This window comes from Carlito syrichta, unplaced genomic scaffold, assembly GCF_000164805.1.
Source record: "Carlito syrichta isolate Samal-C Ts95f unplaced genomic scaffold, Tarsius_syrichta-2.0.1 Scaffold308352, whole genome shotgun sequence".
Classification (NCBI taxonomy): Eukaryota; Metazoa; Chordata; class Mammalia; order Primates; family Tarsiidae; genus Carlito; species Carlito syrichta.
The window spans coordinates 562,424-586,123 of NW_007252448.1; the positions used below are offsets into that span (position 1 = coordinate 562,424).

At 37.5% G+C, this 23,700-nt stretch overlaps 1 protein-coding gene across 3 annotated transcripts in view; it reads left to right on the forward strand.

Annotated features, from left to right (window-relative positions):
• AHI1 (Abelson helper integration site 1) overlaps positions 1–23,700 on the forward strand; it is a 204,428-nt gene that overhangs the window by 152,163 nt on the left and 28,565 nt on the right. For all 3 annotated transcript variants that reach the window (XM_008065442.1, XM_021716221.1, XM_008065440.1), the window contains exons 22-23: positions 13,537–13,699; positions 17,481–17,581. In XM_008065442.1, coding sequence (XP_008063633.1) covers positions 13,537–13,699; positions 17,481–17,581 — 264 coding nt within the window. The remainder of the gene's footprint in view (positions 1–13,536; positions 13,700–17,480; positions 17,582–23,700) is intronic.

Consider the following 23,700-nt stretch of genomic DNA (forward strand, 5'->3'; position numbering starts at 1 on the left):
GCGAAGTGAAACCTTGTCTATACAATAAATAAAGAAATTAGCCAGGCATGATGGCATGTGCCTTTTAGTCCCACCTACTTGGAAGACTGAGGTGGAAGAATTACCTGAGCCCAGGAGGTTAAGGCCGTGGTAGCTGTGATTGTGTCACTGCACTCCAGCCTGTGCACCCGAGTGAGACTTCAACTCGAAAAATAAAATAGAATAAAATAATCACAAAAATAAAAAATAATACAAACAAGCCAGGTGCGGTGACTCACGCCTATCCAGCACTTTGGGAGTCCAAGGTGAGAGGATTGCCTGAGCCCACAGGTTCGAGACCAACCTGGGCAACATGGTGAGACCACGTCTCTAAAATAAATTAAAAAATTAGCCTGTAGTCCCAGTTACTTGGAAGGCTGAGGCAGAAGGATCGCCTGAGCCCAGCAGATCAAGGCTGCAGTAGCTGTGAGCTTGCCACTGCCCTCCAGCCTGAGCATCAGAGTGGGACTCCGACTCAAAAAAAAAAAAAAAAAAAAAAAATGAAAGTAAATTAGAGAGAGAGAGAGGTGAGAGAATTGCCTGAGCTCATGGGTTTGAGATTAACCTGGGCAACATGGCGAGACCTCATCTCTACAATAAATCAAAAAATTAGTCATGTGTGGTGGCATGCACCTATATTCTCAGCTGTTTGGAAGACTGAGGCAGAAGGATCACCTGACCCTAGCACATTGAGGCTGCAGTGGCCATGAGCATGCCACTGCACTCCAGCCTGGATGACAGAGATTCCAACCACCCCCCAAAAAAGATACAAACAAAAGAGTAATACAATGCAGTATAACAACTATTTACATAGCATTTGCACTGTATTAGGTATAAATAATCTAGAGATGATTTAAAGTATTTGGGAGGATTGCATAAGTTATCTGCAAATGCTATTGTATATAAGGGACTTGAGCATCTGCGGGTTTTGTTATTTACAGGGGTCCTGGACCTAATCCCCCAGACAATTATATATGATTCACAAATGTCTTCTTTCATTCTGTAGATTGTCTTTTTTTCTTTCTTGATCCTATCTTTTGACAAACAAAAATTTTTAAATTTTGGTGAAGTTTTTAAAATTTTTATCTACTTTTTTGTTTTGTCCCTTATGCCTTCGATGTCATATCTAAGAAGTCACTGTTTGATCCAGTGTCACAAAGATTGACTTATATTTTCTTATGAGAGTTTTGTGCCTTTAGCTCTTACCTTTAGGCTTATAATCCATTTCAAGTTAATTTTTGTGTATGGTATGAATTAAGGACCCAAGTTTTGTTTTGTTTTGTTTTTGTTTTTGTTTGTTTTGCATCCAGCTATCCAATTGTCCCAGCACCACTTGTTGAAAAAAACAGTTTTGGGTGTTTGTTTGTTTGTTTGTTTTTCTCCCATTTAATTGTCTTGGCACCTTTGTTGAAAATCAATTGACCATGAGTGTAAGAATTTGTATCTAGACTCTGACTTCTTTTGCATTAATTCAAATGCCTATCCTATGTCAATACTGTATTACATTGTCTTAATTACTGTACCTTTGTGGATGTTTTAAAATCAGAGTGTGTCCTTTTACTTTATTCTTTTTCAAGATTGTTTTGGCTAGTCTAGGTCTCCTGCATTCCCATAGGAATTTGTTAGCATACAATTGATTATATATTCCCTTAAATCCTTTTTATTTTCCTAAAATCAACAGTGACCTCTTTTCTTTCATTCCTGATGTTATTAACCTGGGCCTTACTTTTTGTTTTTTTCCCCCTTGGTCAGTCTAGCAAAAGTTTTGTCAATTTTCTTAATCTTTCAAATAACGAATTTTTTATTTCATTTTTTCTATTCTTTTTCTATGTATTATTTCACTTATTTCCACTCCGATATTTATTTTTTTCTGTTTACTTTGGGTTTTGTTTTTATTTTCTAATTTTTAAAGTATAAGGTTAAGATAGTGCTTTACTATCTTTCTTTTCTCTTAATGAAAGCATTACAGCTATAAAAATTTTCTTAAATCAGAACTTTTCCTGCACCCTATACATATTGGTATGTTGTGTTTTTTCTTCCATTTATTCTCTTCTGATTTCCCTGGTGTTTCATTTTTTTGACCTAGTGGTTGTTTGGAGTATGTTGTTTAATTTCCATACACTTGTAAATTTCCCAAGTTACTTTCCATAACTGAGCTCTTCTTCAATTTATTGCTATTGGAGAACATACTTTATGTGATTTCATGCTTTTAAATTTTATTTCTTAGGCTGGTGTAGTGACTCACATCTATAATCCTAGCGCTTTGGGAGGATTGCTTGAGCACAGAAATTTGAGACCAGCCTGGGTAGCATCATCTCTACAAAAAAAAAAAGTCAAAAAATTAATCAGGGTGGCAGCACACACCTGTAATTCTACCTACTTGGGAGGCTGAGGTGGACACATCACTTGAACCCAGGAGTTTGATGCTGCAGTGAGCCGCGATCATGCCACTGTACTCAAGCCTGGGCAACAGAGTGAGACCCCAACTCAAAAAACAAAAGACAATTATTTCTTTTATAAAGGTGTGTGTGTGTGTGTGTGTTTTATTTTTGGCCTAGCTTATTGTCTCCCCTAGAGAATGTTCTATGTGCACTTAAAAGAATATGTATTCTGCTTTTGCTAAGATGTCCTATAGACATCTATTAGGTCTAATTGGTTTATAGTTTGATCAAGTCTTATGTTTCCACGTTGATCTTCTGCCTAGTTCTATACAATATGGAAAGTGAGGTATTGAAGTCACCAACTGTTATTTTTTAATTGTCTATTTCACCTTTCAGTTTTGTCTCTTTTGAGACAGTATTAAGTATATAATGTACTTTTTAATGTCTTTCTCATTGACCCTTTTATCCTAACAAAATGTCCTTCTTTGTCTCTGTGACAGTTTTGATCTTAAAGTCTATATTGCCTGATATTACAATAGCCACTTCAACTCTCTTTTGGTTTCTGTTTGCATGGTATATCTTTTCTACCCTTTTCAACTCTTTTGGGTCTTTAAATTTGAAGTATTCCTCTTGTACATAGCATGTAGTTGGATCATTGATTGTATCCATTCTGATAATCTCTGCTTTTGGTTTGAAGTGTTTAATCTATTTATACTTAATGTAATTATTGATGAGGTACAATTAAGTCTACAATTTGGTTTTAGATTTTTACGTCTGATGTTTTTATTGTTGTTTTTCCTTTGTTCCTCCACTACTCACTTTTTGGGTCTAAATTGATATTTTTTATTATACAATTCTAATTCTCTCTTCCTTTAGCATATTTTCTTGAGTTATTTTCTTTGATGTTACTCTTAGAATTACAGTAATATCTCAAAACAATCTAGTTTGAATTAATACCAACTTAATTTTAATAGTATATTGAAACTTTCCTCTAATATAATTATTTCCCTCCTACCTCCTTTGTGCTATTATTGTCATACAAATTACATCTTTACATATTGTAAGCCTATCAACATATGTTTATAATTATTTATCTACAAAAGTTGTTTTTTTAAATTAGATGGAGAGCAAAGAGTTATAAACAAAAATATATGTAAACTTTCTTTTATATTTACCTATGTAGTTACTCTTAGCAGTGCTTGTATTTCATCATATGGATTTTAGTTACTTTCAAATATCCTTTAGTTTCAACCTGAAATACTTTCATTATTTTTTCTTGATGAGTAGGTCTGCAAGCAACAAACTCTCTGAGTTATTATCTTGTAATGTATTAATTTGTACTTCCTTTTTCTAAAGGATAGTTTTGCTGGATATTGAATTCTTGGTTGCCTTTGCTTTTGACACTGAATGTCAAAAAAACATCATCCCACTAACTTCCTGCCTCCATATTTTTTGTGAGCTGTCTACTGTTACTCTTATAGAGAGTTATTTCTATGTGATAAATTGTTTTTTTCTTGCTGCTTTCTAGATTCTGTATTTGGTTTTCAACCATGTGGCCATGAAATATCTAGGTATGGATCTTTTTTAATCTAGCCCACTTGAAGTCGATTTAGCTTCTTAATGTGCACATTAATTTTTACATCTAATTTTGGGAATTTCTGGTCATTATTTCTTTAACTTTTTTCCTCTTCTTTGTCTCTTTTCTGGGACTTCCATGTTGCATATGTTGATGCATTTGGTAGCATCTCCTAAGTCTCTGAGGCTCTGTTTATTTTTGTTCATTATTTTTCTTTCTATTCCTCAGACTAAATAACCTCAATTTACTTATCTTCAAGTTTACTAATTCTTCTACCAGTACAAATCTACTGTTAAGTCTCTCTAGTGAATATTATGCTTTCAACTCCAGAATTTTACTTGTTTGTTTTTTTTTTCATTCTATCTTTATATTGATGTTTTATTATTTTGTGAGATATTATTCTCATACTTTTAATTCTTTAGACAAGATTTCCTTTGGGTCTTTGATAATGTTCCTAATAGCTTATTTAAAAGGCAATATGAGTTGGAACTAGAGAATTTGATTTCTGGGTTTACTACATTATATCATCTTAAATATCCTAATAACAAAAAATAATGAAAGATGAAATGAAACAGAAAAATATAGCCCATAAAGGAGGCAAAAAAATTAATAAGTAAGGCAGGTGCAGTGTTAAATAGTTCCTTGCTTTTGACAAATGTCATAAGGATGTAATCATTCACACAGCATCTTCTGAGTTACATCAAATAGAGATGATCCCTGAGAATTGAGCTTTTTAAGAAGCTGCTAGACAGGTCTTAGAGTGCCAGGTCTCTGGGGTTGAGGCTTTGAAGGTACTCCAAATCTATTCTTCCCTTTCTGATGACTTTTAGACTGCTAGTTTTCACAGCTACCATAGTTGTGAGATTGTTGTCTTTTAAAGCTACCACGATCTGGTACAGAGATAATAGGAATAAGCAACTTAAAACTCCACAAAACTTTTACTGAGATTGAGTTGTTTTTCTTAAACACACACTTTTCAGATTGTTTCAAACCTTTGGTGGTTAGTTTCCAGAGTTCTGATAAAGTCTATTTTGGCAGTTTTGACCAGTGACCTTGATTTTATGAGGGATCCAGTTTTAATTACTTCATCATTCTGGAAGTTATTCTCCTTTGCTTATTTATCCCTAAGATACATACATGCATTTGCATGTCCAGTCACATAAATTAGTTCATATGTCTGGCATACATAGTCACATGTGTGTGCCCTACAAGCAGTTGTGCTTTTGTGTACTTTATAGTACTGCATAGAGTATAGTAGTACAGTATCTTTATTTCAAGCCCAGGATGTATAAAGGCAGTAGTGATGTAGCTGGTACTGTAGAGCCAATTGTTTTACTTGAGTACCTGGGCTAACTTTGTTGGACTTACAAACAAATTGAACTTAGACTTTCAGAACGGAACTCATTCGCATGTAGGAGGCTTTCCATATAGCCTATTGCTCCTAGGCTACAAACCTATACAGCATTTTACTGTACTGAATATTGTAGGCAGTTGTAACAATGGTATTTGTGTATCTAAACATAGAAAAGGTAAGTAAAAATGTGGTATAAAAGATAAAAAATGGAATGCCTGTATTGGGCACTTAACATGAGTGGAGCTTACAGGACCGGAAGTTGCTCTGGGTGAGTCATTGAGTGAGTAGTGAATGAAGTGAAGGCCTAGGACATTACTGTACACTACTGTAGACTTTATAAACAATGCACACTTAGGCTACACTAAATTTATTTAAAAAGTAAAGTAATTGCACTACAACATTATGACAACTATAATATCACTAGGCAATAGGAATTTTTCAGCTCCATTATAATCTTATGGGACCACTGTCATATACCCAGTCCATCATTGACTGAAATGTCATTGTGCAGTGCATGATAATATTTATAAATTTGAATATTGGAAGCCCACATGGGATTGGACACTCCCTTTTTGGTTCCCGCTTTGGTATTCTTTACAGTACTTTGGTCATTATTTTATCAGAAGATATTGAAACTAAATACTTTCAAATACCTGTTTGATGAAGTGTGAAATTCACATATAGCAGGGTAGGAACAGATAGTTTATCTGGAGTAGAGACAATAAACTTTGTGCAATTATTTACTTTCTTTATCTCTCTTTTCTAAATATATTATTATCCAGATAAGATTAGTTAAAAATAACAGGACCTTGATTTCTTTTTTATAAATATTTTTAGAGTTGTCTTATGTAGTGTTCACGGAAATAAGGGTAAGAGACTATATGTTTCTACCACATGATGCTAAAAATAAAGTTATATGTTTGTTTCTTCATTCCTTTTATGAAAGAACATACAGTCCCAGTGTCACTATTAGTTAAAGAGTCATTTAAATATTTAATAAGGTGCATTTGTGAAATTCAGGACTTAATTTTTTTTAACTAACATTTTTTGTCTTTTCTTTTTTCTGTTTTAATACTAAAGAGCAAATATTCCTTAAGTGACATTATTGAGAAATGAGACTTTCTTAAGAAAGCTTATTTTATTTCACATTTAAAATAATTATTAAAATGTTACCTTATACTTCATTTTATATTAATTGGTAATAATCCTGCCAGTAACCTTAAGAAGAGCCCTTAAGTCTGGCTTAGTGCTGATCTGTACATGCATGGAGCAAAACTCCATATGCAAAGAACCATCAGAAAGCGGTGGGCACAAGAACAGGATAGGAAAAATGCACATCCCTCTCCAACAGCATGGGTGAATCTCCTGTCAAAAGACAGAATTACAACAAATTTAGTTTAGATCTTAATCAGATTTATTTGCTAGAATTGAGCAACCCTTTATTCCATAAAATAGAGTGTATGTTCCAATGAGCTGAGCAAAAGAGGTTTGTTTTATAGGCAGAAAAGGAATAGAGAAAGCAGAAGGAAAAAAGAAAGAATAAAGAGCAGATTGGTCATTCCAAAGTTACATTCCTTATAAGGCAGAAACAAGGAAACAGAACAATAGAAAAATAACTGATGGATAACAACAAAGGGAATTTCATTATCATACAAATTTAAGATTGAAACGGAAGTTTGGAAAATTGCCTGTTATCTCTCTCCCAATTTCTCTGAAGGTCAGATAACAACTTAGTTTCACTTTGATGATGTGGAACTTTAGTATGAGTGACTTCATTTCGATTTTTATTCTGGTTGTTGGGACCTAGTTCAGGAGTTTAGTCCATAACAATGGCTTCTGTATACTGCATACAATATAACAATCGGAAGGACAGTAAATGGTCTTCGTATTGGAAGTTTAGAACAACTTGAATAAAAACACACAGAATGCAAGCAGATTCTTTTGAACCATGTGGGTTTTGTCCTGTGCCTCCAGTAAGTTAAGAGAATAGCTATAACCAAATGTCAGAGTCCACTGCCAGTATGAGAACTGTTGGCACATTAAACACACACACTGACTCCTCATTGCAAAGCAACTCTGTACAGTCATACCTTAGAGATATTGCTGGTTGGACCACCACAATAAAGTGAATATCATGATAAAACCAATCTCACAAATTTTGGAAATTCCCAGTGCATATAAAACAATGTTCAAAATTATGTTTACTATAGTCTATTATGTGTGCAATAGCACTACATCTAGAAAAGCAATGTATAGACTTTAATTTTAAAATACTTTATTGTAACCGGGCTCAGTGGCTCAGCCTGTAATCCCACGCCTTTGGGAGGCTGAAGTGAGTGAATTGCCTGAGCCCGCGAGTTCGAGACCCGCCTGGGCAACGAGACCTCATCTCTACAATAAATCAAAACATCAGCTGGGCGTGGTAGCGCGCGCCTGTAGTTCCAGCTACTTGGAGGGCTGAGGCGGAAGGATCGCCAGAGCCCAGCAGGTCAAGGCTGCAGTGGCCGGGAGCGGCCACTGCACTCCAGTCTGGGCGACAGAGTGAGACTCCAATTCAAAAAAAAAAAAATACTTTATTGTTTATTATTTATTTAGTAATAAAGTATTTTTTAGTGTTAACTCTAAATTTAGTGTTAAAATACAATCATCTGAGCCTTCAGCAAGTTTTGATATTTTTGCTGGTGGAGGGTCTTGCCTCAGTGTTGATGGCTGCTGACTGATCAGGGTGGTGGTTGCTGAAGGTTGGGTGGCTACGGCAGTGTCTTAAATTAAGACAATGAAGATTGCTGCATTGATTGACTCTTCCTTTTGCAACATACTTTTCTATAGCCTGCCCAATCAAGAATGTTTTTAATAGCCTGTAGAATGACGAATTGTTTCCAGAGGTTTCCAATTTACTTACCCTGTCCATCAGTGCAACTATCTATGGCAGCTATAACCTGTGAAATGTATTTCACAGATAATAAGACTTGAAAGTCAAAATTACTCCTTGATCCATGGGCTGCAGAATGGATGTTGTGTTAGCAGGCATGAAAGCACTCACCTTGTACAACTCCATCAGAGCTCTTGGGGGACCAGGGACATTGTCAATGAGCAGTATATTGTGCAAGGAATCTTTTTTTTCTGAGCAGTAGGTCTCCGGGCAGTAGAGCTTAAAATATTCAGTAAACCATGCTGTAAATGGCTGTGCTGTTATCTAAGCCTTGTTATAGAACACAGGCAGAATAGATTTAACATAATTTTTTTTTGAAGCAGGATGTATTGAGAGAACAGAAAAGCTCCCACAGTGGGAGGGGACCCAAAGGGTTGCCCTTAACATAATTTTTAAGGGCCCTAGGATTTCCAGAATGGTGAATGAGCACTAGCTTTAGCTAAAAGTCACCATGTGCATTAGCCCCCATCAAGAGAGTCAGTCTGTCCTGAGAAGTTTTTAAGCCAGTTGTTGACTTCTCTCTAGATACAAAAGTCCTAGATGGCATCTTCTTCCAGTATAAGTCTGTTTCATCTCCACTGAAAATCTGTTGTTTCGTGTAGCCACCTTCATTAATAATCTTAGTTAGATCTTCTGGATAACTCGATGCAGCTTCTACATCAGCATTTGCACTTTTATGTTATGGAGATGGCTGCTTTAGTTAAGGCTAATGAACCAGCCTCTGCTAGCTTCCAGCTTTTCTTCTGCAGCTTCCCCACCTCGCTCAGCCTTCGTCTAAATGAAGAGTTAGGACTTTGCTCTGGATTAGACTTTGGCTTAAGAAAATGCTGGAGCTGGTTTGATCCTCTAGACCAGGAGCCCCCAGCCTTTTTGTCGTCAGGGACTGGTTTCATGGAAGACAGTTTTTCCACGGACCAGGGGGTGGGGAGATGGTTTTTGGAAGATTCAAGCGCATTACGTTTATTGTGTACTTTATTTCTAGATCCCTCACATGCACACTTCACAATAGGGTTCACGCTCCTATGAGAATCTAATGCCACCGCTGACTAACAGGAGGCGGAACTTAGGCAGAAATGTGAGCCCTGGGGAGCTGCTGGAAATACAGATGAAGCTTCGCTGGCTCTCCCATCACTCACCTCCTGATGTGCAGCCCAGTTCCTAACAGACCACAAACTGGTACCGGTCTGTGGCCTGGCAGTTGGGGTCCGCTGCTCTAGACCACTCAAACTTTCTCCATATTAGCAATAAGGCTGTTTCACTTTCTTACCATTCATGTATTCACTGGTGTAGCATTTTTAATTTCCTTCAAGAACTTTTCCTTTGCCTTCACAACTAGCTATTTGGCACAAGAGGCCTAACTTTTTGCCTATGTCAGCTTTGACATGCCTTCCTCACTAAGCATTTCTAGCTTTTGATTTTTAAAAATTCTTTTTTTTTTTTTTTTGAGTTGGAGTCTCACTCTGTCGCCCAGACTGGAGTGCAGTGGCCGCTCCCAGCCACCGCAGCCTCAACCTGCTGGGCTCCAGCAATCCTTCCGCCTCAGTCTTCCGAGTAGCCGGAATTACAGGCATGCGCTACCACGCCCGGCTGATTTTTTGATTTATTGTAGAGATGAGGTCTCGTTGCCCAGGCGGGTCTTGAACCCGCAGGCTCAGGCAATCCACTCACCTCAGCCTCCCAAAGGCGCGGAATTACAGGCTGAGCCACCAAGCCTGGCATCTAGCTTTTGATTTAAAGTGAAAAGTTGTGCAACTCTTCACTTGAACACTTAGAAGCCATTGTAGGATTACTAATTGGCCTAATTTCAATACTATTGTGTCTCAGGAAATAAGGAGACCCAAGGAGAAGGGAAGAGGGACCCAGTAGAGGGAGGAAGGATGGATTGATGGGGCTGTCAGAACACACAACATTTATCAATTAAGTTTTCTGTCAATTATGGGTGTGGTTCATGGCACCCCAGAACAGTTACAATAATAACAGCAAAGATCACTAATCACAGATCACCATAACAGATACAATAATAATGAAAAAGTTTAAAATATTGCAAGAATTATCAGAATATGACACCGAGACATGAAGTGAACACATACTGTTAGAAAAATGACATCAGTGGACTTGCTTGATGCCAGATTGCCACAAACCTGCAAAACACAGTAAAATGAGGTCTGCCTAAACTTAAATGACATTAATAATGTTATGGTGACATGCTCCAAAGACTATTTCTTTGCTTTAGAGGATGTAGCCTTCCCAACCATTATCCTCCAAGGATGCTGGTTGTGAAGTTTGATGACAAAGACATTTCACCATCAGGCAATGACACTATAATAGTATGGAACACAGTACTGTTAGCTGGTGAGGACTTGAGATGGATACAGATGAGTTATTGCCCATGTGTAGTTCCAGATGGGGTGGTAGTAAGTGGTTCATCTGACACCATCAGGTTTGAGACTACACTAGTCTTCTAGGCCACATAACAAAATACCACAGACAAGTTGGCTATTTTTTTCACAATTCTGGAGGCTGGAAGTCCAACATCAAGATAATGACACAGTTGGTTTCTCCTGAGGCCTCTCCTTGGCTTGCAGATGGTACCTTCTTACATGGCCTTTTTCTCTGTGCACAGGTGCTTCTGGTGTCTCTTCCTCTTTTTATAAGAACACCAGTCCCATTGATCAGGAACCTACCCTATGACCTCATTTAGTCTTAATTACCTCCTTAAAGGCCACGTCTCCAAATACATTCACATTGGGGGTTAGGAATTTGAGGTGACACAATTCAGTCCATAGCAGAGTCACAGAGTATAGAACATGTATACAAGTTGTAGTGGGTCTTGCAAAACGAGGGTACTTTATTAGGTTATGTAAGAGGAGAAAAGTGGGTTCTATAATAGGAAAAGATGTAATGTAGGATCTTATAGTTTTTTGACCCCTGTACCTCTAAAGGGAACCTTTTATTTTACACCTATTTTACATGCTTGTGTAAAATTTAGGAAACATTTTCAGACTTCAGTTTGATGAGCTCCAGATTGTCAGAAGGCCACACAATGACACAAGCCTGATGTGGGACTTTCTGAATGATCTTGTTGCCTAAACTTAATTTGTCCTTGCTGTCCTTCTCAACAGCCACCTCTGGCTCCAGATAAATAAGCATACACTGACTTTGTATTTGTATAACACTTATTCAAGGTGTGGTATTTCAGTGTGCCAGAGCCAAGATGAGGAACAGCAGGAGCAAACCATCACAGAATTTCCTGGGACGAGGGCTTTGGGAGCACAGTGGGCCTGCTGCATGACCCAAGATGGTTGGTCTTCTCAGCACAAATGATTGCTTAAGTACTGCTGTCCAAAAAAAAACATTCTATCCTCCTTTTCTCTCTGCTTCCTCTTGCCCATATTTGATTCTAATCAAAGATAGCCTATAAATGTGTTTAGTTTGGGGGAGAAAGAAAGAAAGGGAGGGAGGGATCTGGGGAGACATACTGAGTTTGCTTGACTTTAAGGAAATTATTAAATTTCTATAGACATCAAATTCCTCATTTGTAAAGTGGAAGTAAGGATACTTGCCCTCACAGGGTTGTCATAAAGATTCGGTAAAATAGCACCTAAGCAATGAGTATGGTATCTAGAACATGGCAGGAACTCACAAATGTTAATTAGCTCATCTTCTATGACAATGCCAGTGAGGAAAATGAAGAGAAGACATTTGGAGAAGGAAGAACAAAGAGAAAAGATAAGTTTCCACTTTGACATAAGAGATTTGACATAAGAGACTAAAGCTACAAAAATCTATAAACTTTAAATAACATACTGCATAGCATGTAGTAAATTAGGTCCTATTGTAAGCAGTGCAATAGGCATTGTATTTGAGCCATTGAATTAAATGATTATGACTGTCTTTATATTGTATATAGCAGTTAGGTCCAAAACTTATCAGTTAAAATTGCCTGACTGATGTGTTAATAGCAGTTAGGTCGAAAACTTATCGGTTAAAATTGCCTGACTGATGTGTTAATAAATATTGTTAAGTTGATTCAAAATTACCAGAAGCAATTAGGTAGAAGTAATGGAATCCTCTGCTTAAACCTTTCTTTGTCTTCCCATTGGCCCTATTATTGAGTCTGAAGTTTTTCAACATGTGTGATCTAATCCTTACTTACTCCTGGAGCCTCAGCTTCCCCTACCGTTTTATCTAGGCTCTCACCGCTAAAGTCAGGTACCCACCATACTGAACTATCTTGGGTTTCTCTTCCCTGGTCTCTCACACATGCTGTACACACCGAGAGATACTCCAAGACATACTTTGCCTCTTTTCAGGTGGCTGATTCCTGAATTATCCTTTAGTTCTCCTGCAAAACCTAAATGAGGTACCTCTTCTAGGAATTATCCTATACCAGGCATGTTAGGATTTCAGTCATTGTTAAGTGAATGAATCAGTAGTCACCTAAATGCAAAGAATGATAATGATGATTTTCCATTATATATATAGTGGTATAACCTATGCATTTTCAAATGCCATTTAATAGGTGAAAAAACAGCAGAATAAATATATTCTTTGTTATACATGTTATTGTGTTCTTCTTTATACAGTGCATATCAGATCTAAAATGAATTGAGGTCTCTCTCCTTTTAACTACTATAAGGGATTTGTAAAAGCCTCTGCAGCCACTGCCATATCATTTTGACTTGGAATTTTCAAAAGAAAAAGAAATTAAATATACTGATTACGGTAACAACACAAAGAAGAAGATTCTTATAGAAATGTGTGTAGAGAAATTTATCTCAAGGCATTGAAATGTGTGTAGAGAAATTTTTCTCAAAAAGAGACTAACAATAAACCAAGCAGTGCAATCAGGTAGTTCTATTGAGCTTTTCCTCGTTGTAAAACTGTTGACCTGAAGAATTTTTTTCAGATGCATCTGCTTAGCACAGAGAATGAGATATAAAGGTAGTATAAAACAATTCTAAGAAAGTAAGTGGTGTGAGTTTTTTTATTTGCTTCACAAGTAATTTACTTTAAAAAATTAACATCTGCTATTTTGAAGCTAATCTTAGTGTATTGAATGCTCTTAACCATTTCTCAATCCCACATTCTTTTATCTTGCTTCTCCTGCTGTGTTCCCACCACCCCTGATCCCATTAGCAAACCTTGAGACAGCCTCAAATTTACCAAAGTACTGCTTTGGTTTCAGCTGCTCTCTGCAAGAGGAAGTGAATGTTGGGGGTTTTCTCTGTGGTACAGTTGTGATAAAGCTGTGGTGGTCTTATCTCTCTCTTAGGTAGTGGCTCTTTATGACTACACAGCGAATCGATCAGATGAACTAACCATCCATCGTGGAGACATTATCCGAGTGTTTTTCAAAGATAATGAAGACTGGTGGTATGGCAGCATAGGAAAGGGACAGGAAGGTTATTTTCCAGCTAATCATGTGGCTAGTGAAAGTAAGTTTTATGCTCTTTTCCTGGTTTACAAATATGGTATAACTGATAGTCCAAGATTTTATCATTTTCTACCTTTTAATTTACTCTTTGTGACCTTTGCATAGGTTTACCAATGAATATTGCTTTTCAGTCTCATGATGTAAAAAAATGGAAAGGCATGACTACACTAGAAAGCTATGACATTCTGAGATTGCAATATTGGCTTCACGTACTTCTTATCCCAGGGGACGTGCCCTTCTAGCTGCCTGCTTTCTTCTTCAGCTCCTTTGACCTTGCCCCCTGCTTCGTGCACAGTCTGTCAGCTCTTCTCTTGCCACAGTCACTCCTCTGTTGACTAGCATCTTCAGAACCTCTAGTTCCTCTCTGACACTCTTTTACTCTGCATACCTCAGTCCTAGATGGTTACTTGCTAAAACAAAACTACAATAGATTAAGCCCTTGTTTGTAGGGGTGGTGGGGGTAGAAATGAACTAGAGAAGAAATTCTAAATAGTAGAGTTTCTGAAAGCTAGATTAATTACTAGGCCTTGAGAGGTGAAAATAGAACACAAAGAGCCTGAAAACAAAGGTATCATTAAATGAGGAAAGAAATATAGTAGTGCTTCTTCAGAAGAATGCATTCTATCTGCAATAATAACTTGATAGCATGTTAGGAGAAGTACAATAGTCAGGAGTTAGGAAAACTGACTTCTAGTTCTAGCTCAACAACTTATACTGATATGCCTCAGTTTCCCCTTATCAAATGAAGAAGTTGAATGAAGAAGCTATCATCTCTGTAAACTTTCTTCTGGAAACACTAAAATTGGGTGGTTCTGATTCAAAATTTAGTATAAGGAACTTTGAAATTGAGAGCCATCTATGTTTTGAATATTTATTAAGTCTTGTTTCTGCAAAGAAGCAGTGGTTATTAATAATAATTGGTTTTCAGGATAGTCCCTGAAACTCTATTTAAGCCAAGACTATAACTAAACGAAAGTACAGTTAATTCTAACATTAGTTCTGAACTTTGAAAGCAAAAGAGATAAAGGAGGAAGAAGAATTTCTTCCATGATTACTGAGTGCTGGGCTCGGCCTCAATAAAATTATTTATTTTTGGCGCCCTCCCACTACCCTGTCTGCACCCTGACCCTTCCCAGTGCTCCTCTCCCCAGTTCTCAAATGGCCTTACATCTTAATGTAGCTCCCTTCCTCAGATGATCTACTGTTGGCAAACTCCTCCCCTCAGAAGTGCTAAGTGTCTCAAAATTGACTCACATTTCTCACCCATAACAAAATTCTTAATTTCTTAGGTTTTTTTGAATAACTTTTCAACTCTATTAGAAGTATATTGTTATGTTTTTTTTTTAAAGATAAATAATGAAAAAAACACAAGGCAGTGTAGAAAGAAGAAATTTTAGGACTGGTTAGTTTTCCTATAGGCATGAGACAGCGTTTCCCATAAGTTACGCACTTCTAACTTCCAGATTGTCTGAAATATCCAAGTTTCTTCCCTCTCTTTCCCAGTGTTGGCTCTCCCACAGGATCAACAGCTAAGGTTAAACAGGGGTAGCTTCTGTTTTTAAATCAAGAACTGCCTGGACAATTAGAGGCACTCTGAAGCATGTCTTTAATTTTAAGTAGCTATTACAATCCATTGTTTATTTTCAGATACAAGTGGAAATATTTTTTAAATGTTTCAGATACAAGTGGAAATATTTTTTAAATGTTTCACTTGTGGATCTCCAGGCGGGGTAGTATTAAGTGCTTTAACTTTAGACTCTAGTTTCTAGAAGTAACCTCATAGGCTTGCAAATGTTAAGATGCTATAGATGTTTGATTTACAGTAAGTTAAACAGCTAATAAGGTTTGTTTTTCTTCTTTAATAACCAGAATCAGACTCTGAAGCATAGTGCAGTGTTGGTTGATGGCTTCTTACAGAAACTAATTCCTTGTCTCTGTAGTGACCATCCTTCAACTGCTGAAATTCCTTTATTATATCCCAGAATAATCGGTGTATTCTTTTGGCATCAGTCACTGCTTCTTGCAAAAGCCTTGTAAAGGTCAGAACAAACAGAAGAAAATCTTAGAAAACCTGAGAATGTAATGATTGAATTCTCACACTTCATAAGGGGTTTTTTTTGTTTCCCTTTTTTCTTCCTTTTACCCGAGTTTAACAAAAAACTCAACTGCTCAGTTTTAACATTAGAGCAAAAAATGACTGTCAGCAGCATACTCTAATCAAAAAATAGTAAGAGAAATTGTCCTTCATCTTTATCTGAAGCCAAATATGCAAAGCAAATGATCTAAAGGAATGTATATATGAGTGGAATCTTTACCCACTGTTCAATTGAGAGCCATGTCCGCTAAAAGACCACACAATAAAAGAAACTGGTATGCCATTATTATAAAGAGCTTACTCTCTTTGTATTTTAAACCACTGGAAAGAAAAACATGATCAGCTTCTCCTAATCACATCTAACACCCCTTCCTTTTTTATTTTTAGATGGGTATAATTCAAGGATAAGTATACAAGGTCATTGTACAGGTAAAGTTTGGGCCTCACTTTGGTCCCCACTTCACCTAATCTGAGATTAGTTACCCTTATTGACAAAGTAACACCCTTTTCAATAAGAGATAAACCAAATAATAAGATTAACACATATGCAAAGCCAATTAATATATCTCATAATCTGTTTTACAATTTTGATCAAGTATATTTTAGCAGTTTCTCTCAATTCAGAGTTACTGTGAACTAAAATAGATGTTTGTTTGTTTTTTTGAGTTGAAGTCTCACTGTCACTCAGACTGAAGTACAGTAGCCACTCCCAGCCACTGCAACCTCGACCTGCTAGGCTCCAGCGACCCTTCCGCCTCAGTCTTCCAAGTAGCTGGAACTACAGGCGCGTGCTACCACACCCGGCTAATTTTTTTATTTATTGTAGAGATGAGGTCTTGCCAAGTTGCCCAGGCAGGTCTCGAACCCTCAGGCTCAGGCAGTGCACTCACCTCAACCTCCCAAAGCACTGGGATTACAGGCTGAGCCACCAAGCCCGGCTAGATGTTCCTTTTAACCCTCTAAAATTCACACATAGCTTTTTAGATTCAATACCCTATATAAATTCAATAGATTATATAGATTATAATCTTAGATTATAAGATTCTTAAATTCAACCATATATACAAACTCAATATTGTGTATAGTCCTAACTTCATGCTTATTCATTTCATACCATCTTCCAAAATTATCCTTTTGCCACACCTCTTCCAAAATCCTATTCTTCAGAGTTTGATGCACCTGCCACTCCTTCCATTAAGCATTTTTCCATCACCACATCAGAGTTTGTCCTCGTAATTATCTCTCTTGCAAGTAATGTCACATTCTATTTTATGTATAGTACAGTCTTGTGAATATGTCTGTCTGTGACCAGATTTTGAGCTCGTTGCGAGCTCCATATAGCCTCCAGCAGTGTTAGCAGATAGCCTTGCATGTAGCAGGTTCCTGGTAAATGTGTTTTGAAATAAAATGAAATAAGCCTCTGTGTGGCAATGTAGTAAATGAAAATGATATCTTCTATATTTCTGAAATCCTAGTGATTACAATTTTCTATTGATAGTTATGGTCTTTGATAACTAATGTGTAAAACTAAATTATCATAAGATGTATTTTATGTAGCTTATTGTTACATCAAATAATTGAATGTCAGTGTCTTTAATTTCATATCTGCCCTTTTCTCTCATTATTGTCTTCTCCCATGGAACAGGCTTCTCAATTTGATTACATGAATTCCTTTTATCAATTTCAGCACTATATCAAGAACTGCCTCCTGAGATAAAGGAGCGATCTCCTCCTTTAAGCCCCAAAGAAAAAATTAAAATAAAAAAACCTTCTTCAGCACCTCAAAAGGTAAATATTTTCAAGAATATCTGTTGCATATATACTTTGATTTTCACTCTTTCTGGATAAAATATTACTTTATTTTTCATGCTTATAATCCTTCATTGTTTGCATTGTTATTCTATTTTGATCTTGGCACCAACATCATTATGAAATATATAAGGCATATGTAATTATAGACATTTTCCAGATAAGGAAACTGAGGAGGCTCAGAGAGGTTAAAGTAGACTCACTCCCCAGTCACTGCCTAAGTGATAGGACAAAGACCCAAAGTAGAACTTGTGGCTTTAAGTGTGATACTGTATCCACTCTGTACTTTAGCTGTAATATTGACACGGTCATCAGCCCCACCTGGGAGGTACACATTTATGCTAGAGATCATGGAAACCACAGAATTAAGATGTTCTATCTTTCTGGAGCATTCCTTTTACTTGCTAGTAATTTTAAATGTTTTCAAGTTAAAATGAATATGGATGTGTTATCAGCCAGAGAAATGTCATATATTTTAGTCTGTGTCATCAGATCTCTCAGGAGTATTAGTCAGTATTCTTCTGATGTTAGTAGCACTTCTGATGTTAGTAGAAAAGTTTAATAAGCACTGTACCATCAGATATATTGCTTATTAAACTTGTTTTATTATGTGACATTAGCTTTTGCTTCAGGCTGAATAACTTCACTGCTTCATGATTCCATGAACTGCATAGATATATATGGATATATAGATTTTTTTTTTACAAATACATGTCATGTACCTATTACAGTGCCTTGATAAATTTCGTTGACCGTTGAACCTGACATGTGTCGTTCAGTCATTCAGCATGTATTTATCGAGTACTTATTCCATGCCAAGCACTCTCTTAGTCCCCACTGAAACAGTGAGTAGGAAAGGCTTACAAGCTGGGTGAAACACCTGCAGGCAGGCAATTCCAATAGACTCTGCTAAGAACTATAATGAAGATTTGTGCACAATGCCTTGGGAATGCATAGGAAAAAACCCTCTTAAATCTGCCTTGGGGGAATCCAGGAAGAGTTCCCAGAGGAGGAAGTGCTTGGCCTGAGGCATCTAGGATGAAAATGTGTTAGGTCAATGAAGTTAGAAAACACATGCCAGCAGTAAATGATGGTATGGTACAATTAAGTCTGGGCATAGGGTACAATGGAGAAGGTAAGAGAAGGACAGGAGCCAGGCCACAGAGAGCTTGGCATACTTTGCCAAAATGCTTTGATTCTATTATCCAGACAAAGGGGATCCCCCAAGGGTGTAATCAAGGGAGTAACATGGACAGATTTGCATGTTAAAAATATAATTCCAGCCGCGCTCGGTGGCTCAACCTGTAATCCCGCACCTTTGGGAGGCTGAGGTGAGTGGATTGCCTGAGCCCGCATGTTTGAGACCCACCTGGGCAGTGAGACCTCATCTCTACAATAAATCAAAAATCAGCCGGGTGTGGTAGCGCATGCCTGTAATTCCAGCTACTCGGAAGGCTGAGGCGAAAGGATCGCTGGAGCCCAGCGGGTCGAGGCTGCGGTGGCCGGGAGCAGCCACTGTACTCCAGTCTGGGCAACTGAGTGAGACTCCAACTCAAAAAAATATATATAATTCCAGCTGGGCTCTGTGGCTCAGCCTGTAATACCGCGCCTTTGGGAGGCTGAGGTGAGCAGATTGCCTGAGTCCGCGGGTTCGAGACCCGCCTGGGCAACTTGGCGAGACCTCATCTCCACAATAAATCAAAAATGAGCCGGGTGTGGTAGTGCGCGCCTATAGTTCCACCTACTCAGAAGGCTGAGGCGGAAGGATCGCCAGAGCCCAGCAGGTCGAGGCTGCAGTGGCCGGGAGTGGCCACTGCACTCCAGTCTAGGTGACAGAATGAGACTCCAACTCAAAAAAAAAAAAAAAAAAAATTATATATATATATATATATATATATATATATAATTCCAGTGGCAGCATAGTGGTTGGATTAGAGGTAACTAAAACCTAAAGCAAAGAAATTAATTAGGAATCCATGGAAATAAAGTATGAAAGCTTGAACTAGTAGGGATTGAGGGGAGAGGACATTAGCTATAATTGACAGAATTATATTTTATATATTATATTAACTATAATTGACAGAATTATATAATTATTTATAATTGATTGGATGTAATTAATGAAGTTAGAATCTAGGATTTTGCCAAGGGCCTTGGCATATTATACAACTGAAAAGATAGTGTTACCACAGAAATAATGAAATGAGTAAGGAAGATTTGGAGAGATCATAACAGAAATGGTGGTGGGAGTAGTAGATGATAAGTTTAGTTTTAGGTATCTCAATTTGTTAGTAATATCTGTACTGCTCCCAGGTAGAAATATTCACTGGGAAGCCAGAAATGCAGGACTGGAATTTGAGAGAAGGTAGAGCTTCAAACTCAAATGAGGAGGAATTAGAAGCTTATAATGAAGGCAGTCACCCAGAAACAATGTCATAGAGTTCTAAGAAAAGAAGACCAAGGACAAATCCCAGTTGACACTGTATTAAGGGACAATCAAATGAAGAGGAGAAGATTAAGGGAGAATAAAGGAAAAGGAAAGAACGAGAAAAAAGAGAGGTGCCCTGGAAGCCAGGGGAGAAGAAAGAGCTTCAAGGAGAGTATAGTTGGAAACAGCCGGGCAGTTAGGTTGTCTAAGCATTTGGTAATTAAGAGGGCCCTGGTAGCTTTGCAACAGTATCAGTAGGGTGACAAGGATGGAAGAGTAAAGATTGAATGGAGCTTCAGCAAGTGAACGCAAATAAGTCATTCTCAGAGCTTAACTTCAAAGAATAAAAGTTGAGCAGTGGCTGGAAGGAGACCTGGTGTCCAGGAATGATTTTTTTTTTTTAATTAGAAACATAAAATTATATACTAAGGAGACAAAACCAATGGACAGGTTCAGTTTGAAGATAGATAAAGAAAGGACACCAAGGACACAGTGGATCTTGGAGGAGGCAAGAGGTTTTTTATTGGAAAGACAGGTTGATAGAGTAGTATTGCTTAAAGTAGTGCTTCCCAACTGAAGGTGATTTTGCCTTCAAAGAGACATTTGACAATGTCTGAAGACATTTGGTGTCTCAACTGCTGGGAGGAGGATACTACTGGCATCTGGTGGGTGGAGGTCATGGATGTTGCTAATCATCCTAGAAGAAGGAGAACAGCCTCCCTCAACAAAGAATTAGCTGACCAAAAATGTCAACAGTACTGAGCTTAGAGCAGTTCCCCTATAAAACAGGCGCGTGTGATTTATTGATAGGGTTGAAGTCTAGAAATTAAAGATATTTTTATGTTCTGTAAAACAGAAAGCAAGGTTCACATCAAATGAGAGTGGTGAAAAAATGAGATAGGAGCTCAGAAAGAATGGTGACCGCTTGAATTTAAGGAAGGTAGGAGCAAGAGCTCATTTGGGATGTAGGTGGCATAAATCTGTACAGTTGAATTTTTTTTTTTTTTCTTCAGTAATCTCTTCTTCTTAGAATCTAGGGCATAACAGTGGAGAAGGCAGATTTGGCTTAATATATAACTGGAGTTGTGGTGTGATAGGAGAAGGAGGGTAAGATAGCACTGGTAAGAAGTCATTGGAGTGCTACACCATAGAGGATCAACCAGTTGGAAAGGGTATAGAATTGGGAGAAGATTGACTGACTTAGAAAGCAAGCTTCTGTACAAGGTTTCAATAAGCTATCCACACTCAGGTAGAGGCATAGTACAGTAAAGGAGTCAGCAAGCTGGGACTACAGCATTTAAGACCAGAAACTTTTGCTTAGTTAATATTTCAGATATCAAGTTCCAAGTTGTGATAAATTTTTAGAGTATGTGTAAGAACCAAAGTGAAATTAAAGAACATGTTATATTAGAATTGAAGTGGTTGAGGAACTAGGACCCAGAGCATTGAAGAGGTTGTTCCTTTGAACATTTCAATTCCAGGATAGCAAGAGTTGGGATGAAGAGGAAACTAATGAACCAAGAACTGATAGCCTTAATTCTTGGGTGACAGCGTTGATTCTTAGGTGATAGCAGAGGTCTTGACTCTGGCTTCACACTGAAATCAATTTCTAACAAATTAAGAAACTGGACATGGATGATAATTCCCACCCCCACAAATTCATTTTATTGGTCTGGATTGGGTCCTGGGAACAGGCAGATTTCAAAAACTTTCCAGGTGATTTTAATGTGCAGCCAACATTGAGACCATTGTGTAAGAGTGATCAACAAGGTCTGAAGATAATAGTTGCAAAGATAAGTAGATGGTGTTATAGCCAGGTGTCAAGATATCAAAGAAATGCTTTGGAAGTATAGTCACCTGAAGTCAGCAAGAGAGAACTAAGAGGAAGCCTGTGTTAACTCCTGTCTCTCGTGGTTCATAGTTGGATATGTAAGAAGGAACCAGCGTGTCCTGCAGGGAACTGAAAGAAAAATGGTTTCTTGGTGAAATACCAGTTCCAAATGCAGCAAGGATGTATGGTACCTGTTGCTTACAACAGTATGAGGACCATAAGGGATAGAATCAAGAGGCTTGGCAAGGAATTTGACTAAGAACAAACGTTACGTGTGTAATATTACCTATTCATAATTTCTCACTAGAGTTAAGAATTTAGGAAGATGCTTGTCTTAATTGGGTCTGCTGTAACAAATATGCCATAGACTGAGTGGCTTAACATTTCTCACAGTTCTGGAGGCTGGGAAGTTCAAAATCAAGGTGCTGGCAGACCCAGTATCTGGTGATGATCTCCCTGGTTTGCAACTTCATTGTATCCTTACAAGACAGAGAGCTGAGAGAGGAAGCAAACTCTCTTGTGTGTCTTCTTATGAAAGCATTATTATGTTTATGGCAGCTTCACTCTCATGACCTTATTACCTCCCAGATACGTCCTAATACCATCACACTGAGGGTTAGAATTTCAACATATGAATTTGTGGGTAACACAAACATGCAGTCCATAATAATGCTAATCTAAATTCATAATCTAATGACCTTTAATGCAGCAAGAGTATTTATAACATTGGCATAGGGGTCATTGTGACAGCTAGCAATATTTTTAGTCTATGTAAAAAACTGTGTGAGTTGCTAAGAAACAGCCTTTGCTTTTAGTGACTTACTGATATTCCTGACTCTCCATCATGTTAACCTGTGAAACAGAAGTTACCTAATCCACACCTCTAAGTATGGCCCTGTCTAGTACCTTCGAATTAATTCTGCCTCAGCCAGAGGAGACAGAAGGAACTCCGTGTCAGTATCTTAGCTCTGAAGTTGCTATTGCTCCCTTATCATCCTGATGTGCTTGTGTTATAATGGATATGGGCTTCTTACTTGGTTCCAAAACTCCTCCTGCCTGCTACTCCTTAGATAGATTCACTGCATCATAGTCTTAGTTTAGACTGTAATTGTTTGGTTTTTTTACTTTTCATTTTAAATATGTGGGGTACAACTGAGGATTAGGTACATAAGTGGTCATCGTGTAACTGGTTTTTAATTTTATTTGACTTTTTCCCTTGCAGACTTACTTCCATGCTTCAAACTTACCTTCGTATTCATCTCCCAGCAGATGAGTTCAGATACTCATCTTGACCCTTGAGACCTGCTTTAGGCTAATCCCACTGATGTACAAAGCCTAATTCTAATAGATTTCAAGGAATTTGCAGACATGCAAAAGAGTTGCAGGGGAAAAGACTCCATTAGAGCAAGGGAGTAGAAAAGTTTTCATGGAGGAGATGGAACTCAAAGTAGGCTTTAAAGTTTAAGATGCATGGATTTATTTTGTTTAAGAATGTGATTTAATCTGCTTTATCTGAATTTATGTATTAGAATAGAATTCTTTTTTTTTTTTTTTTTCGGAATGTAACATGTACATAGAGTGTTCCAATTCCCTGTGGGAGAAAGTATAACAAATAATCTATGCTTATGTAAAGAGAAGTCCCTGAGAAACATAATGTTGCCTTGAGTAATTAAAATGCTTTAGGTACACTATGAGTCATGAAACCTTAGCCAGCCCTTGAGAAATGTGTAACTAAGCTTTTTAGCACCTGGTTAGTTGCATTTCTTAAACTGAATTCCTTTATCACAATAAATATGCTTTGATTTTATTAAGATCTTACCTTATAAACTTCCTACAAAG